The sequence below is a fragment of the Nerophis ophidion genome, linkage group LG09 (genome assembly GCF_033978795.1).
Source record: "Nerophis ophidion isolate RoL-2023_Sa linkage group LG09, RoL_Noph_v1.0, whole genome shotgun sequence".
Classification (NCBI taxonomy): Eukaryota; Metazoa; Chordata; class Actinopteri; order Syngnathiformes; family Syngnathidae; genus Nerophis; species Nerophis ophidion.
The window spans coordinates 56929023-56947724 of record NC_084619.1 but is presented as its reverse complement, the minus strand read 5'-3'; the positions used below and the strand labels follow the sequence as shown (position 1 = coordinate 56947724).

At 38.7% G+C, this 18702-nt stretch overlaps 1 protein-coding gene across 1 annotated transcript in view; it reads left to right on the top strand.

Moving 5' to 3' along the window:
• ppp3r1a (protein phosphatase 3, regulatory subunit B, alpha a) overlaps positions 1–14789 on the top strand; it is a 48090-nt gene extending 33301 nt beyond the window's left edge. The window contains exons 3-6 of the mRNA XM_061911312.1: positions 5464–5640; positions 9365–9424; positions 10387–10571; positions 14541–14789. Coding sequence (XP_061767296.1) covers positions 5464–5640; positions 9365–9424; positions 10387–10571; positions 14541–14588 — 470 coding nt within the window. The 3' untranslated portion in view covers positions 14589–14789. The remainder of the gene's footprint in view (positions 1–5463; positions 5641–9364; positions 9425–10386; positions 10572–14540) is intronic.
• The last annotated feature ends 3913 nt before the right edge of the window (positions 14790–18702 follow it).

Below are 18702 nucleotides of genomic sequence, written 5' to 3'. Positions count from 1 at the left end.
AACACGAAAAAAATGAATATTGCATTTTGAAACACTGTTTATCTTCAATTTCGACTCTTTAAAAGTCAACATTCAACCAAAAAAAATGAAGAGGAAAACTAGGTAATTCGAATCTTTTTGAAAAAATTAAAAAAAGAATTTGTGGAACATCATTAGTAATTTTTCCTGATAAAGATTAATTTTGGAATTTTGATGACATGTTTTAAATAGGTTAACACCCAATCTGCACTTTGTTAGAATATATAACACATTGGACCAAGCTATATTTCTAACAAAGACAAATCATTTTTTCTTCTAGATTTTCCAGAACAAAAATTTTAAATGAAATTCAAAAGACTTTGAAATAAGATTTAAATTTGATTCTACAGATTTTCTAGATTTGCCAGAATATTTTTGGGGAATTTTAATCATAATAAGTTTGAAAAAATATTTCACAAATATTCTTTGTCGAAAAAACAGAAGCTAAAATGAAGAATTGAATTAAAGTATATTTATTATTCTTTAAAAAAAAAACAATTACTTTACTTGAACATTGATTTAAATCGTCAGGAAAGAAGAGGAAGGAATTTAAAAGGTATGTGTGTTTAAATATCCTAAAATCATTTTTAAGGCTGTATTTTTTCTCTAAAATTGTCTTTCTGAAAGTTATAAGAAGCAAAGTGAAAAAATGAATGAATTTATTTAAACAAGTGAAGACCAAGTCTGTAAAATATTTTCTGGGATTTTCAAATTCTATTTGAGTTTTGTCTCTCTTAGAATTAAAAATGTCGAGCAAAGCGAGACCAGCTTGCTAGTAAATAAATAAAATTAAAAAAATAGAGGCAGCTCACTGGTAAGTGCTGCTATTTGAGCTATTTTTAGAACAGGCCAGCGGGCTACTCCTCTGGTCCTTGCGGGCTACCTGGTGCCCGCGGGCACCGCGTTGGTGACCTCTGCTCTAGTGCGACTTATATGTTTTTTTTTCCTTCTTTATTATGCATTTTTCTTCCGGTGCGACTTATACTCCGAAAATACGGTACTTATTACAAACCAGCTGTTTGATTGTAACGCGCATCTTGGTTGTAGTTTTCTTTACCAGCTTTTTAAGTGTTGAAATTGCCATGTAAAATCTCTAATGCTAATCAGTAGCATGTATATAGCACATCCAAATGTAAATTAGCATCAGGCTAGCTATTTTGAAAAATGGAGCCCTATTTTTCAGCGTTTTATATCAGGCATGCTTGCTCTGTTGACATGGAAAATTACAACATTACCTACAGGTAAATACGACTGTTTGCCCTCCAAGTGCTTATTTCGGTTGGGAGTCTGCAACCGGGCGTGACTTCACGTGAGTTCAAACCCCGGCCGAGTCATACCAAAGACTATAAAAATGGGACCCATTACCTCCCTGCTTGGCACATTAGCATCAATGGTTGGAATTGGGGGTTAAATCACCAAAAATGATTACTGGGCGCAGCCGCCGCTGCTGCTCACTGCTCCCCTCACCTCTTAGGGGGTGATAAAGGGTGAAATGCTGAGAAAAATTTTGCCACACCTAGTGTGTGTGTGTGTGACAAGTAGTAACTGTATCGAAATATGTTGCCGTTGGATTTTACGTGACGCGGTCCTCAACCAAATTTGTTGGGTACCTATAAAAGTATGAAATTTGATACTAGGGCTGGGCGATAAAACAATATCGATATCAATAACAAATGCATTTGATAAAAAGTTTTTTTTCCCCCTCTGTATTATATAAAAAGATTTTTTGTTATTCACCTCCGCAGCAGCTCAGTTCCAACCCATTATGCTAATGGTCCCCAACTCATAATTGGTGTGGATATCAATCTCGTTTTGAAAGCTTTACTTTTGTGTGTTTGGACGCTTCAAGCAGCCAGTTATTGTTTTTAGTCCTCAACAGACTACTGAAGTCATGTCGCAGTTGGAACCAGAAAATAATATTTTATTGTAGCGCCGCTGTCGTCAACAAACGACGACTAATAAAAAAGCAGCCTCAGGACCCGCGTTGGTTACCAGGTGGGGGTCGGCCTTGTTCCGGTTGCCTAGTAACACAGATGTGGGTGTTTATGAGATCATAAATGTTAATTCACAGTTACATTAGGTCTTCCTCAAAGTGCCTCATTTGCATAGCAGCTGGGAGCCTCTTGTGAAGTGCATTTCCTGAATGTTTTCTACTATATTTCCATTTGTGCACTGCAAAAAGTCGGTGTTCAAATACAAGAAAAAAAAAAAAAAAATTAGGGGGATTTTACTCGAACTAAGCAAAATTATCTGCCAATAGAACAAGAAAATGTGGCTTGTCAAGACTTTCCAAAACAAGTAAAATTAGCTAACTTCAATGAACCCAAAAATAAGTATATTCCCACTAATAACAAGTGCACTTTTCTTGGTAGGAAAATAATAAGACCTTTTTGCCCAATATGTTGAAAAATATTCTTAAACTAAGTAAATGCTAGTGCCATTATCTTGACATAATGATATGCGCTCAGCATTAAATTTTTTTGAAACCAGCAAACTTTTACTGAAAACTAATTTATTGTTCTTAATGGAAAGGCAACAGGACAACCGCTCCGTATGTTGTCTCCAAGTTTATTTTCTATCAACAATCACATTTTGGTGAGCTAATTGTGATGCTTTTTTGTACATATTAGGTTTTTTTATATATATAAAAAATCTAATAAGTAGAAGGGAAAAAAAGAAGAAGACAAAAAATATATATATATATATCTATATATATATATATATATATATATAGATATATATATATGTATATATGTACAGTGGGGAGAAAAAAGTATTTAGTCAGCCACCGATCGTGCAAGTTTTCTTACTTAAAATGATGACAGAGGTCTGTAATTTTCATCATAGGTACACTTCAACTGTGAGAGACAGAATGTGAAAAAAAAAATCCAGGAATTCACATTGTAGGAATTTTAAAGAATTTATTTGTAAATTATGGTGGAAAAGAAGTATGTATGTATGTATGTGTGTGTATATATCAATCAATCAATCAATCAATGTTTACTTATATAGCCCTAAATCACTAGTGTCTCAAAGGGCTGCACAAACCACCACGACATCCTCGTTAGGCCCACATAAGGGCAAGGAAAACTCACACCCAGTGGGACATCGGTGACAATAATAACCCAGGGGGACGTCGGTGACAATGATGACTATGAGAACCTTGGAGAGGAGGAAAGCAATGGATGTCGAGCGGGTCTAACATGATACTGTGAAAGTTCAATCCATAATGGATCCAACACAGTCGCGAGAGTCCAGTCCAAAGCGGATCCAACACAGAAGCGAGAGTCCCGTTCACAGCGGAGCCAGCAGGAAACCATCCCAAGCGGAGGCGGATCAGCAGCGCAGAGATGTCCCCAGCCTATACACAGGCAAGCAGTACATGGCCACCGGATCGGACCGGACCCCCTCCACAAGGGAGAGTGGGACATAGAAGAAAAAGAAAAGAAACGGCAGATCAACTGGTCTAATATACATATACATCCATCCATCCATTTCCTACCGCTTATTCCCTTTAGGGTCGCGGGGGGTGCTGACAATTAATTAAATTAAAACTATTCAGAAATATTTGAAGCAAATATTAGTTTAGTTTTGTAATGTTTGGATCATCAAATTTGTCTCCAGACTTGATGTCTAAAACACATTGGGAATGTTGTGTGCTTGATTGAGCAATTAAATATATACTGTAAACAGAATCATGTATATGATTAATTGCTTATTATTGGGAGCCGTTTATTTCTCTCCGTCCCTCTTTGCGGCGCTGCCCGGGTCGTCGGAACCCCATAAACACAACCCACTACTGCCCTATCATCTCCCCTGTTGTCGTGGAAACGTCTCGGTCTCTGCAGCCGTGCCAGTTGGCACGCGCCGCAGTTGTTATCGACGCTTGCGAAAAGGCGGCCCTCATGTGGGTCAGTAAGCACGCCACCCGAGCCCGCTAGAGTTGCTGTATGAAGGCGGCTGGATGGCTCAGATTACAGCGTGTTAGTCATGTGACCACTTGAAAGTGTATTATCATGGTTATCATTATTATCGTGGTACAGTTGAATGCGCTCAAACAGCACTTAGACACACGCTAAAATATTTTAACCAAGTTTTATTAATAAACAGACCCACTATACTTTCCTTGCTCGAAGAAATGTTGCATATTGTTTTGCTCTTTGATAGCCAAACTATTATTATTTGTGTTGAAATATGTTTATCTTCTTCCTTTTTCGATATTAAGCGTTTCTTAATGGTAAAGGAAAAACAGCGTGCTTCACTTTCGGTTTATGTGACGTAGGGGCCGGGCGATAAAACAATATCAGTATGCGCGGGACGGCGTGGCAAAGTTGGTAGAGGGGCTGTGCCAGCAATCTGAGGGTTGTTGGTTCAATCCCCACCTTCTACCATCCTAGTCACGTCCGTTGTGTCCTTGGGCAAGACACTTCACCCTTGCTTCTGATAGGTCCTGGTGAGCGCCTTGCATGGCAGCTCCCGCCGTCAGTGGGCGAATTTGGAAATACTGTCAAAGCGCTTTGGGCTCCTTGAAAAGGGGTATAAAAGCGCTATACAAGTACAACCCATTTACCATTTGTATATATTGCGAAACATCGATAAAAAATTAGTCCACCTGCAGTGGACGAACTCGTCCAAAAGATGGCGCTATAGCACAAACAATTACACACCTTTCAAGTGTCTTTGCATGTCAATCAATCAATCAATGTTTATTTATATAGCCCTAAAGCACAAATGTCTCAAAGGACTCTACTGTATTTAATAAAAACTATTATTTTTATTGCCGTCAGCAAAGAAAAATCCATAAATTAGCCGCACCGTTTAATAAAGCGCAGGGTTCAAAGCGTAGGAAAAAAGTAGCGCCTTATAGTCCGGAGTTTACGGTATTTTTTTAGACATTTATTTATCCAAGGTAAGACAATTAAGAACAGATTTCCATTTTGCAACACAAAGAGGCAGCATTTACATGAAAGAGATGCTGAAATGTGATGATATTTTTTCGTTGTCTCTCATTAATCAACAAAAATGTGCGCTTTACATCGCTCTCACAGTTCAAAAACTTTTTTAGGGTGTTTCAACATAAATTAACGTTGAAGATAGACCAACACTTTTCAGCATAAAACATACACTGTCTGTAACAGACAGTTTATTATCATTATCATGAATAAAACAGTACAATAATGTGAGGGATGTGCTTCCACTGCCACTTAGTGTCCACTTTTAGGTCTGTGTGGTGTAAAATGAGTAAAACATCAACACAGTATTTATTTTCCGATTAAATGTTGTAAGCTTCAAAACAATTTTTTTCCACAACTTTGAGAAAACACCCACTCAGGCATTTTAGATCGCAGTAATCTTTAAAAACAAAACAAAAAAAACCGTCCTGTTTTGTATAATTGTGAGCAAGAAGCAGGTGTGTCTCAACTGCCATCTTTTCTCCCCCCCAAGTCGATGCTGATGAGATCAAGCGGCTCGGGAAGCGCTTCAAGAAACTCGACCTGGATAACTCGGGCTCGCTCAGCGTGGAGGAGTTCATGTCGCTGCCCGAGCTGCAGCAGAACCCGCTGGTGCAGAGGGTCATCGACATCTTCGACACGGACGGCAACGGCGAAGTGGACTTTAAAGGTGGGCGCCACGCTAGCACAAGAAAGCATGAAATAATTGGATTTATTTTTAATTTAATATAATTTAATTTCATGTAATTTAATATAACTGTATTTAATATGATTTAATACAGTCTAATATAATACATTTTAATTCAATATACTATATTAAATTCTATTAAAATATAATTTAATACAGTGGAATGTATTATAATAAATGGTATTAAAATATAATTTAATACCATTCAATATAATATAATTTAATTGAATATAAAGTAGTTTAATATTTTATTTAATACAATTTAATATAATATATTTGAAGTTATTTTATAATTGAATAATTAATATTTATATAGTATATTATATTACAATGTAATTTAATACAATGTAAGATATTGGGGACGGCGTGGCGCAGTGGGAGAGTAGCCGTGCGCAACCCGAGGGTCACTGGTTCAAATCCCACCTAGAACCAACCTCGTCACGTCCGTTGTGTCCTGAGCAAGACGCTTCACCCTTGCTCCTGATGGGTGCTGGTTGGCGCCTTGCATGGCAGCTCCCTCCATCAGTGTGTGAATGTGTGTGTGAATGGGTAAATGTGGAAGTAGTGTCAAAGCGCTTTGAGTACCTTGAAGGTAGAAAAGCGCTATACAAGTACAACCCATTTATTATTATTTATTTATATTATATTAAATTATAATTTTATGTAAATTAATTTAATATAATTGTAGGCCACACATACAGTAAAGAACACAATACTGAGCAATTGTAGGCAACAGGCTACAGGAAGTTAAAAGACAAGAAACGGAATTCTCATAATTTATTAATATTAATAATGATAATATTAACAATAATGAGCCACATAAACAGAATGGAATATCGTATATTTCCTTGAATTGCCGCCGGGGCGCTAATTAATTTAAAACCTCTTCTCACTCCTGCGCTTACCAAAGGCATGCGGTAAAAGTAAGCATGCGCTAATTCTTCTAAAACCTCTTCTCACTCCGGCACTTACCAAAGGTATGCAATAACAATTTGAGTGTGATGTAAGCTTGGACCTTAAATCCTACTGAATAGCTCTTAATCTTCTTCCCTTTACGCAATTTCAAATTACAGGTGTTGAAATCAGCCTCCTCCATTTTGAAAATGATGACAGGGGAAGTGTCACGAGTTTGACCAGGCGGTAATACTAAGCATGCGCTAATTGTTTTGGGAAGCGAGTTTGACCCGGCAGTAATTCAAGGCAGGCACATACTATATGCCCTGCGGCAATTCAAGGAAATACGGTAGTTTGTATTTTAAAACAGGGGTCTTCAACGTTTTCTAAACTGATGGACACAAAGAGCAGGGATCCCCTACTTAAATATCTTGTGTACAACTATAATTGTGTTTACATTAAACAGGTCTTAAAAGGTACTTTATTGTTTGGCAAAAATAATGACATACAAATAACAGTATTGTGCCGCTAATCGCTAGCTGGCAACTAGTGTGCTAATCACTAGCTGACAACTAACGCCTTAATCACTAGCTGACAACTAGTGCGCCAATCGCTAGCTGACCACTATTAGCTCGCGATTAGCGCTATAGCTTTCAACTAACAACTAGAGCGCTAATTACTAGCTGAAAACTAGAGCGATGATTGTTAGCTGACAGCTAGAGTGATAATTGTTAGCTAACAACTACAGCGCCAATGGCTAGCCGGTACTCAGAACGCTAATTACGAGCTTTTAACTAAAGTGCAAAGTGCTAGCTGACAACTAACGCGCTAATCGGTAGCAACAACTATAGTGATAATTGCTAGTTGACAACTTTGGCGCCAATTGTGAGTTGAAAACTCAAGCGCCAATCCTTAGCTAACAAATAGCATCCTAATCGGCAGCTGATAACAAATGTTGTTGTACAGCAAGTGTGTTGTTGTATAATAACTTTGTTGTGATATAAATGTGTGGTTGTTTAATAGTTGTGTTGTGTACAGGGCTGGGCGATATGGCCTTTTATGAATATCTCAATATTTTTAGGCCATTACACGATACACGATATATATCTCGATATTTTGCCTTAGCCTTGAATGAACACTTGATGCATATAATCACAGCAGTATGATGATTCTATGTGTCTACTTTAAAACATTCTTGTTCATACTGTGAGACTTGCGTCGGACAAGAACACAGAGTAAGGTAAGAAAATAAAGATTTATTTAGCTAATAAAACAGGCTAGAACAAAAACACTGGTGCTAGGCAGATAAGGCAAACAAATGGCGCTAGCATGGGAGCTAGGGAAACGAACAGAAACACTAACAACTTGGCACAAAAAGGAAAAACAAAACAATCAGCATGAGAGCTAGGAATAAACAAAATGCAGCGCGAGAGCTAGCGAGTATAAACATGGAAAGCAAGTCGTCATCTGTTGCGTGAAAGCAAACTAGGATCCGAGAATGAACTAACAAAAGGGGCAGTCTTAAATAAGGCAGGTGATTAGCAAAACAGGTGTGTGTAAACCGAGAGTAGCAGGTGAAAACAAAATGCAACCATGGTGACAGAGCAAAACAGGAAATAAGGAGGTCAAACTACAGAATGTGATACAGGAAGTAACAAAACTACAAAATGGAACAATCCGGGCAGCGGATCGTAACATACTGCATTAATATATGCTTATTTGGCATATATTAATTATTAAGTCAATTGACCAAAACTGTATTATTAAACAATTAAGCAGTGGCACAAACATTCATGTCATTTCCAAAACAGAAAGTGCAAGATTATCAGAAACATTTTAAAACAAGCTATTAGTGTACTTTTGTGCATGATGTCACTAAGATGACATATCAAAACACCACTAAATTAAAGTGCACTTTTTGTACAGAACGCCACTACAATAGTTTAAAACAAATAAAGTGCACTTTTGTGCATGATGTCACACAAGATATTTCAATAAGTGTCAAATAAAAATGAGCTGCATAATAGGAAATCAAATAGTGTATATCCTTCGCTATGTGGTAGGCTCCTGCGGACGTTATCTCCTTCTATTGTTGACTTTTTTGTTGATGTGGAAATGGAAGAGGCCAGGCTCATTTGGGTCAGTGCATTTTATGGGCGTGGCGTCGAAAGGAGATGTTGACATGCAGAGTTTCAAGCACTCCTTAGTTTTTACCAGGTGACTTTTCAAATGAAGCTACAAATTAGCTGATACTTTTTGTAGGAACGCTTTTGCCGCATACTTGACATATTACGGTTGTCTGTTCAACATCTTCCTGCTTGAAGCCAAACCACCGCCAGATGATGGACCCTGTGCTGTTTTTCTTGGGAATTAATTACTTTTTCTCCATTTGATAAGAGATTGGCACCTTCTCTCTTTTGTATTACCACTCACCCCGCTCCGCTAGCACCACAACTAACTTTACCATTTCGCTACCTCTCTGCTCCGCGAGGGCGTATGACATTGCAAGCGGGACAGTATGTGCTGTATGTAAGAAGGTGCGCTTGTTTTATGTCTCTGTGAGAAGGAGAGACAAGAAAGAGTGATATAAGCCTGTAGTGTAATGTCCACAGCTAAAAGCAAATGTGTGAAAATCTATACTCCAATATCAGAATATAGTCATTTTCTATATCGCACAGACAAACCCACGTTATATCGACTATATTTGATGTATCGCCCATCCCTAATTGTGTATTGACTCTTTTTGTGTAATAACTGTGTTGTTGTGTAATAACTGCAGTTGTGTAATATTGTTTATTTTCTGCCGCCACAGAGTTCATCGAGGGTGTGTCACAGTTCAGTGTCAAAGGCGACAAGGAATCGAAGCTTCGATGTGAGTTACACCTTGTCACATTTTACTACTACTACTACTACTACCACTACTGCTATTACTACTACTACTATTACTACTTGTCAGGTTCAAACTCTGATGACATCTATTTAACGAGACAAGGAGCAAGGAATTAAACAGAGACAGAATTAAATTTGGCTCAATTTGAGGAGAAACGTCTGGGCTGTACTCTTGTACAGACTCCGGCACGCTCTGGCGAAAGATTGTACGCCACCTCTTTTATTTACAGTTTCAAAGATTACATGGCTACAGCTGTTTCTAAGGGACATGGGTCGTAAACAGCCATCGCCTTTGATTACAGAACAGTTCAAAAGAAATAGTCGTAAAACAGTTCCCAGAAGCGGTCGCCTTGAGGTCGGGGCGGTATAGCTCGGTTGGTAGAGTAGCCGTGCCAGCAACTTGAGGGTTCCAGGTTCGATCCCCGCTTCCGCCATCCGAGTCACTGCCGTTGTGTCCTTGGGCAAGACACTTTACCCGCCTGCTCCCAGTGCCACCCACACTGGTGTAAATGTATCTTAGATATTGGGTTTCACTATGTAAAGCGCTTTAAGTCACTAGAGAAAAAGCGCTATATAAATATAATTCACTTCACCGGAGGGGAGTCAGGCCCTGCTTCCTCTCGGATTTGTAGTTCTTGGGTCACGACAATATCTTTCTGTTGATTACAATACATGAAAGAAACAGAACACCCTTATGTTGCTTCCCATCCTAAACTGTGGAGTTTTACAAGCCTTCTTCTTGGTAGGTTTTTCTCGCCTGGAAATAATTTGAACACAAATTTTTGTGATAACTTAGATACAGTTAGTCTGACACTATTACTACTACTACAGTACAGGAGTGGAATGAAGTACTGAAGTATGTCCACCTCTGCTTGGCGCCATGTTCCCTCTGAGCCTCCTAGAATTGAGTGCGAAAGCAAGCGAGTAACGTCTTTTGGTCCGCAGTCGCCTTCCGGATATACGACATGGACAAGGACGGCTACATCTCCAACGGCGAGCTCTTCCAGGTGCTGAAGATGATGGTGGGCAACAACCTGAAGGACACGCAGCTCCAACAGATCGTGGACAAAACCATCATCAACGCCGACAGGGACGGCGACGGCAGGATATCCTTCGAAGAATTCTGCGCCGTAAGTTGTTTTGTTTTTCATTCTGACGTTTGTGCAAACTGTTGTCTGTTCTTTCTCAACGCCAGTGTGCCAACTTGGAAGATAAATGTTTTCATTTGCTCGTAATTTCCTCCAGGAGTCCTCATAACTACCATAATTTCCACGCTTTAGAGTTCACTGGTATTTAAGCCACACCCACAATATTTTAGAAGAAAATAATAATTGTACATATATTAGCCACACTGGACTATAAGCTGCACATATATACCGGTATGAAAGATTCTGTAAATCATGGGTGTCAAACTGGCCCGCGGTGTAATTTAATTTGGCCCTTGAGGCAATATCAATTTAGCATTAGAGCTGGCCCGCCGGAGTTATACAGCGTCGGTGCCGCTGTAACACCGCATTCACCGCTAATACTCATACTTGCCAACCCTCCTAATTTTCCCAATAGACTCCCGAACTTCAGTGCCCCTCCTGAAAATCTCCGGGGGCAACCATTTTCCCGAATTTCTCCCTATTTCCACCTGGACAACTATATTGGGGGCGTGCATTTAAGGCACTGCCTTTAGCGTTCTCTAAACCCTGTCGTCACGTCCGCTTTTCCTCCATACTAACAGCGTGTCACATAATATTTGTGGCTTTTACAAACACACACACACGCACAAGTGAATGCAAGGCATACTTGGTCAACAGCCATACAGGTCACACTGAGGGTGGCCGTATAAACAACTTTAGCACTGTTACAAATATGTGCAACACTGTGAACCCACACCAAACAAGAATGACAAACACATTTCGGGTGAACATCCGCACCGTAACACAACAGAACAAATACCCAGAAACCCTTGCAGCACTAACTCTTCCGGAAAACTTCCAGCAAACTGACCAATAATTAACGTTTTATTCATGCATTTTCTCTTGCTACTTCAAGGCTTGAATGTTTGGTTCATTCATTATTGTTATTTTATTTTCAAATGTATTTTTAGCCTGTGGAAAAATTTTTATATTTACCTCAGAAGATTCCAAATAGAAAAAAAGACATAACATTTTTATTTAAATTTTATTTGATATGCCATTGATATTCTTTTAATTATTATTATTATTATTTGAAACTGGATTTTGCATGTGACTAAAGTTATATAAGCCTTGCTTGTTCAATATTTAATGCCCAACTTGTTTGGGTCCCTATTAAAAGGTTAATTTGTTCAACCTTGGCCCGCGGCTTTGTTCCGTTTAAAATTTTGGCCCACTCTGTATTTGAGTTTGACACCCCTGCTGTAAACGTTTATTTACACACCTTAATTGTTTCCAAACGGTGTCTGTAACACGGCAGTAAAACGGATGATCAAACAAAACAGAAGTCATCGTCATGGACCCACTAGACTCAATAACGAAACTGACACAATACAAAAAGAATGCCCTTGTGAGTTAATAATACTAACACAGAAACTCGTAAATGTGTTAGCATATTAGCTCATGCTAATGATGCTAGCTTGATTATACTACGATAGCGTATACAAATATGCATGAAAACACACATACAGGCATCACACATGGGACGGTTTGGTAAGTAAGAATTGTTTTAGTTATATTGTAAAACGTACAAACGTTGCTTAGAGCGATGAATAAAGAATCCATACGAGTAGAAACGCTATAGATAGCTAAAAGACTGAAGACTGGGTTGGAAAAAAAGCACTAGCGATGAATGGAAGGTCACTGCACATTCTGCAGTGAGCAAATTAGTTGAAGAGACGACACCATACTACAAACAATAAAACACCTTCAAAGATTTTTGCATGTTTTTTTTATTTTTTATTATTAAATTATTTTTATTATTGTCTATAGCAGGGGTGTCAAACTCATTTTAGATTGGGGGCCACATGGAGAAAAATCTACTCCCTAGTGGGCCGGACTGGTAAAATCCCGGCACGATAACTTAAAAATAAAGACAACTTCAGATCTTTTTTTTTGTTTAAAGATAGAACATGCACATTCTGAAAATGTACAAATCATAATGTCGTTGTTTTTTACACTTACATGTTGCGGAAAATAGTATTCAATCTTTGTCGTTATTTATACTTTCTGAATAAATTATGTGATAATGTTCATCAGTCAACTAATTTCAATCCATCAAGATAAAAAAATATATCAAAATCAAATTACAGGAAATTATTTAGGTAGTTTGCTCATTTTCCTCGACTGGTGCATTAACATCATGTGGTTTATTATTTTATTTTTTTTACATATGTAGCATCATCTATTCTACAAAGATACAAAGCTATTGCGACATCTAGTGGACACATCTAGAACAGCAGTTCGTTTCATTCAAAAATTTCGGCTCATTTTTATATTTAGCAAACTCATACCGCGGGCCTGATAAAACCGGTTTGCGGGCCTTATCCTCCCCGCGGGCTGTACGTTTGACACCCCTCGTCTATAGCTAAGAAAAATCCATAAATTAGCCGCAGAGTCCAAAGTTGAGGACACAAGTAGCGGTTCATAATCCGGAATTTAGGTTAATAATACTAACACAGACAACTGTAAACGTGTTAGCATACAAGCTAATGCTACTAGCTTGATTACATTATAGCACGTACAAATATGCATGAAAACACTCCTACAGACATCACACATGAGACGGTTTAGTAAGTAAGAATTGTTTTATTTATATTGTAAAACTTGCAATCATTGTTTGGAGTGATGAATGAAGAATCCATATGAGTAGTAACGCTATGGACGGCTAAAAGACTATAACTTGGGAGGGGGCACTGCATAACCTGCAGTGAGCGAATTCCTACAAAAGACAACACCATTCTACAAACAAAACACCCTTAAAATATTTTTGCTTGTTTTGTTTTTTTTATTAAAATCATCATTATTATTGCCTTTAGCAAAAATAAGTATTTGGTCACTCTAAAAAAGGGATATCTCTGGCTCTCACAGATCTCTAACTTCTTCTTTAAGAAGCTCTTCTGTCCTCCACTCGTTACCTGTATTAATTGCACTTGTTTGAACTCGTTATCTGTATAAAAGACACCTGTCCACAGCCTCAAACAGTCAGACTCCAAACTCCACTATAGCCAAGACCAAAGAGCTGTCGAAGGACACCAGGAAAAGTCTTTGCTATGGTGGTTTTTTGTCACACCGAACTGGGCCCCCTTAGGAGCCCAGTCTGGATTGTATTTTTTTACTCATCCTTCCCTAGCGTTTACCTTTACCCATCTTTTACGGGGCGCCTTATGCCGATCTATCAGCGTTCCTGTTCTGTAACCCTGTACACTGTTTGTTTGTCTAATCTTGAACAGGTTTGTGCTGAAAACAAAGTTTTGTTGTACTTGTTGCAATGACAATAAAGACCTACCTACCTAAAGAATTGTAAACCTGCACCAGACTGGGAAGAGTGAATCTACAATAGGCAAGCAGCTTGGTGTGAAAAAATCAACTGTGGGAGCAATTATCAGAAAATGGAAGACGTACAAGACCACTGATAATCTCCCTCGATCTGAGGCTCCACGCAAGATCTCATCCCGTGGGGTCAAAATGATCATGAGAACGGTGAGCAAAAATCCCAGAACCACATGGGGGGGACCCGGTGAATGACCTGCAGAGAGCTGGGACCAAAGTAACAAAGGTTACCATCAGTAACACACTACGCCGACGGGGAATCAAATCCTGCAGTGCCAGACGTGTCCCCCTGCTTAAGCCAGTGCATATCCAGGCCTGTCTTAAGTTTCCCAGAGAGCACATAACTTTTTTGGGTATAAACTCAACTCGTCGTGTTTGGAGGAAGAAGAATACTGAGTTGCATCCCAAGAACACCAGACCTACTGTGATGCATGGGGTGGAAACATCATGCTTTGGGGCTGTTAAATTACAGACCACTGTCATCATTTTAAATGGGAGAACTTGCACAATCGGTGGTTGACTAAATACTTTTTTGCCCCACTGTATAATAACACTTCACTTCCTTTGTGGTCTCTCCTGCAGGTGGTCGGCGGCCTGGACATCCACAAAAAGATGGTGGTGGACGTGTGAGCGCTCCTTGTCCTTCTCGCTACAGTCCCCGCCCCCTTTCCCTTGTCGCGGCCTCCATCGCTGAAGACATGCTCAACAAGTATACAACATGAAAGAAAAAAAAAAAAAAGGTAAAAACACGACGGAGGAATGATCTCTCTTTCCGGGAGGCTTCTGGCTAACTTGAGAAGTGAAGAGCGAGCGATGCTAACTTAGGAAAAAGGACTTAAGACGAAAAGGACCTAAAAGACACGTGGATGCGGGGAAGTCGCTCGTATGTTTGTTTATTTTGTTTGATGCGTTCATCACACAGTACTATCTACTAGAAGTGCCAAGCAGAACATATCCACGCACGCACACACACTTTTAGGGGGTCACTAGACGGGCCTGGAGTGAGGAGAAAAGCCGCGGTCCATTTACCTGGGAAGTTGGAGCTGGGTATGACATCACGGGCGAGTCGCCACTGTTCCAGTTACGATTTCGGCAGTCAAGGCGGATGCATTTTCAAACGCTATTCTTGTTCTTGCCTTGTCTGAATATAAACAACGTATGGGAAAATATGCACTTTTTCTGCAACCTTCAAACATGCTAGATGAAGAGGAAACGGATGCTATTGCTAGCGACGTAGAACGTATCAGCCGCCTGTATCGGATTTTTTGTGAACAGTACAATTCCATCTCCGACCAAGGCCGATTTCCTAAGTGGAAATAAATCGGATACAATGACCAGAACGTCGTCGGAAAAGCGATAAACGTCGTAGTTACTCGCCAAAATGGACGGTCACAAAATGAGTAGTTGACGACAGGGCAAATAAAATGTTTTAGGAACTCATGTCATCAAGCAAAATATCTCGTAAAACTACTTGTAAAAAGTACTGGTCCACGTACAGGTCGAGTTAGGAATCACATTTTTTTTGGTAATGCGAATGATTATATAAGATCGGATTTGACGAAAAAAAAATCGGACTTGGACGTGTGAAAGTAGGCTAAGAGCGACACAAACTAATCATAAGCGCTCCTAGCCCGTGATGTGCGATACCACTCGTTTTCTTTCCCAGGCTGGTGTCGGCGATTCCGATCCGATATTGATGCTTTGTGCAAATATACGTAGCGTGTCTGGCAAAAGTAACAAATAGTGTATTTCTGGGGTGGATGCTTTTATCTTCAAACGATGTATCACTTTAATTGCCAGTAGTTTTATTCAATAAACGCACTTACCTAGGCCGATAACATCCCTAAAATTAATAAATCCTAGCTCACGTGATCAGGATATATATATATATTATACACATACGTATATATATATATATATATACATGTATGTATGTATGAATATATACATGTATGTATATATGTATGTATTTATATATATGTATGTGTATGTATCTTTATATGTATATATACACATATATATGTTTGTATGTATATATGTGTATTTATTTATGTATATGTATATATATTTATATATGTGTATATGCAGTATACAGGTATATGTGTGTGTATATATATGTATATGTGTATATGTATACATACACATATACGTATGTTTGTATGTATATATATATGTGTATTTATATATATATATATATATTTGTATATATACATGCATACATATCTGTGTGTGTGTATATATATATATATATATATATATATATATATATGCAGTATATATATATATATATACAAATATATATATATACATACATATATATATACATATATACACAGATACAAATAGATATTTGTGTGTGTTTAACTAAACTGTCAATAAAATGAAAAATTATTATTTAGTAATATATGTATTTAATAATAATTATGTTTTAATGATTTAATAATAAATATTTGTTGTGCTAAAAAAACTTCTCTATGACTTTAGATCCAGACTTCTTCTGTTTTGTTGGGTATCGTCATTACTGCCACAAGTGGTGGAGAACTGTATTACAACTGATTACCGCTGCGGCCCATAGGGACCACGGCTGAAAAGCTGATATATTTTCGAGGGGGCGCTCACGGCCTTACAAAAGGACAAGAAACACTGCTGTATATTATCTCAAATGACAAAAGTATCTACATTTTGATATGAAAATCCATACATAAAGATCTGGTATTGATCCGCACATCACAACTGAAAACCGATAATACAGAAGCTTATATTATTTTGAAAGGCTCCGACTTTCCGAGTACGAAATCCGATCCAAACTTCTGACCAGGAACTCGGAAATTCCGACTTCCCAGCACAAATGGAAGGCAACATTAGCAGCCAAGTATTTTTCAAAGGCTAAATCCTGTTGTTTTTTTAATTTTCACGTTTCATTGTTCCAATTCACTCCATGCCCTGACCAGCGAGCAGAGAGAAAAAAGACATTTTGAGTTTTGCAAAGGGAAAAAGCGCTTCCTACCTGAGAAGGAGCAGTCGCTCTAATCAGGACTTTTTCTTTTTTTTTCTTCGGGACAGTGGAGCGCCCGCCCTTTTGTCCCAAAGCTCGACGCCACGCAGCTTTGGCCTCCTCGCGATCGCAGGACTTGGAATTTCACTCCAAGTTTTGGCTTGTGCATGTGGATCAACATGTTGCAACTGATCTCCTTGTTTACACACGGATGCTGTTGTCCACCCATTTAACACTTCATCACTACACCTGTAATATTGCCAACAATGCACACGACAAGTCACCTAGTGTTAAACAGTAACTTATCTTTTTTTAGGGAATTCTTTCTTGCTGGGTCAGTCTTATGCTTCTTTTTAAACACACACACGAGTTAAAGGGGAAATTATATTTTTTGTATATATATATACATATATATATATAAATATATATATGTATGTTTAATGCAGTAGTTCAGATTGCGCTTTAGTTGGGACTTTTGTTTGTATGGGGGGGGTCTGTCACATGATATATTTAGACCCCTCCCACTTTTCTGCATGCTGCATATTACGCTGTGGGACTTGTTGAAACTGTATGAATAAGTCATGGAATACCATTTAAATAAACTTTGAAATGTCAAAATCACAACACTAAAATGGGCCCGTGTGTGAATGTCAGTGTGGGTGTTGTCTGTCTGTGTTGGCGACTTGTCCAGGGTGTACGCCGCCTTCCGCCCGAATGCAGTTGAGATAGGCTCCAGCACCCCCCGCAACCCCAAAAAGGGACAAGCGGTAGAGGATGGATGGATGTCAAAATCAATATTTAATGTTTCTTTTGTATGAAAAAGATGTTACGTTTTTAGTTTATTTGAAATAAGTTTGGATCACTTCATTAGGTACACTTGCACAATGATCCGAGGTTGCCCTAATTAAAAAATATAATAATGCTCACTTTTCGATTCATTAAACAATGATTAAAAGCCTACTTAAATGAGATTTTCTTATTCAAACGGGGATAGCAGGTCCATTCTATGTGTCATACTTGATCATTTTGCGATATCGCCATATTTTTGCTGAAAGGATTTAATAGAGAACATCCACGATAAAGTTTGCAAATTTTGGTCGCTAATAAAAAAGCCTTGCCTTTACCGGAAGTAGCAGATGATGTGCGCGTGACGTCACGGCTTGTAGAGCTCCTCCCATCCTCAAATTGTTTACAATCATGGCCACCAGCAGCGAGAGCAATTCGGACCGAGAAAGCGACGATTTCCCCATTAATTTGCGCGAGGATGAAAGATTTGTGGATGAGGAAAGCGAGAGTGAAGGACTAGAAGGAAAGAAAAAAAAGACGAGGGAAGTGGGAGCGATTCAGATGTTATTACACATTTACTAGGATAATCCTGGAAAATCCCTTATCTGTTTATTGTGTTAATAGTGTTTTAGTGAGATTATAAAGTCATACCTGAAAGTCGGAGGGCTGTGGTGAACGCCAGTGTCTCTGAGAGAAGCCAATGGAGGAGCCAGGATCACAGCTGCCTTTTGGATAGCTGCTGCGGTCGCATAATCCACTCCAGTCTCCGGTGAGAGACGACTTAATATCACAATTGGTTGACATGTGGTAGGGAAACATGTTCGCTTGACCGCTCTGTGTTAAAGCTTCACAACAAACAAACAAACACCGGCTGTGTTTCGGTTGCTAAAGGCAGCTGCAATCCACCGCTTTCTTCTTTATAGTCTATATTATTAATTGAACAAATTGCAAAAGATTCAGCAA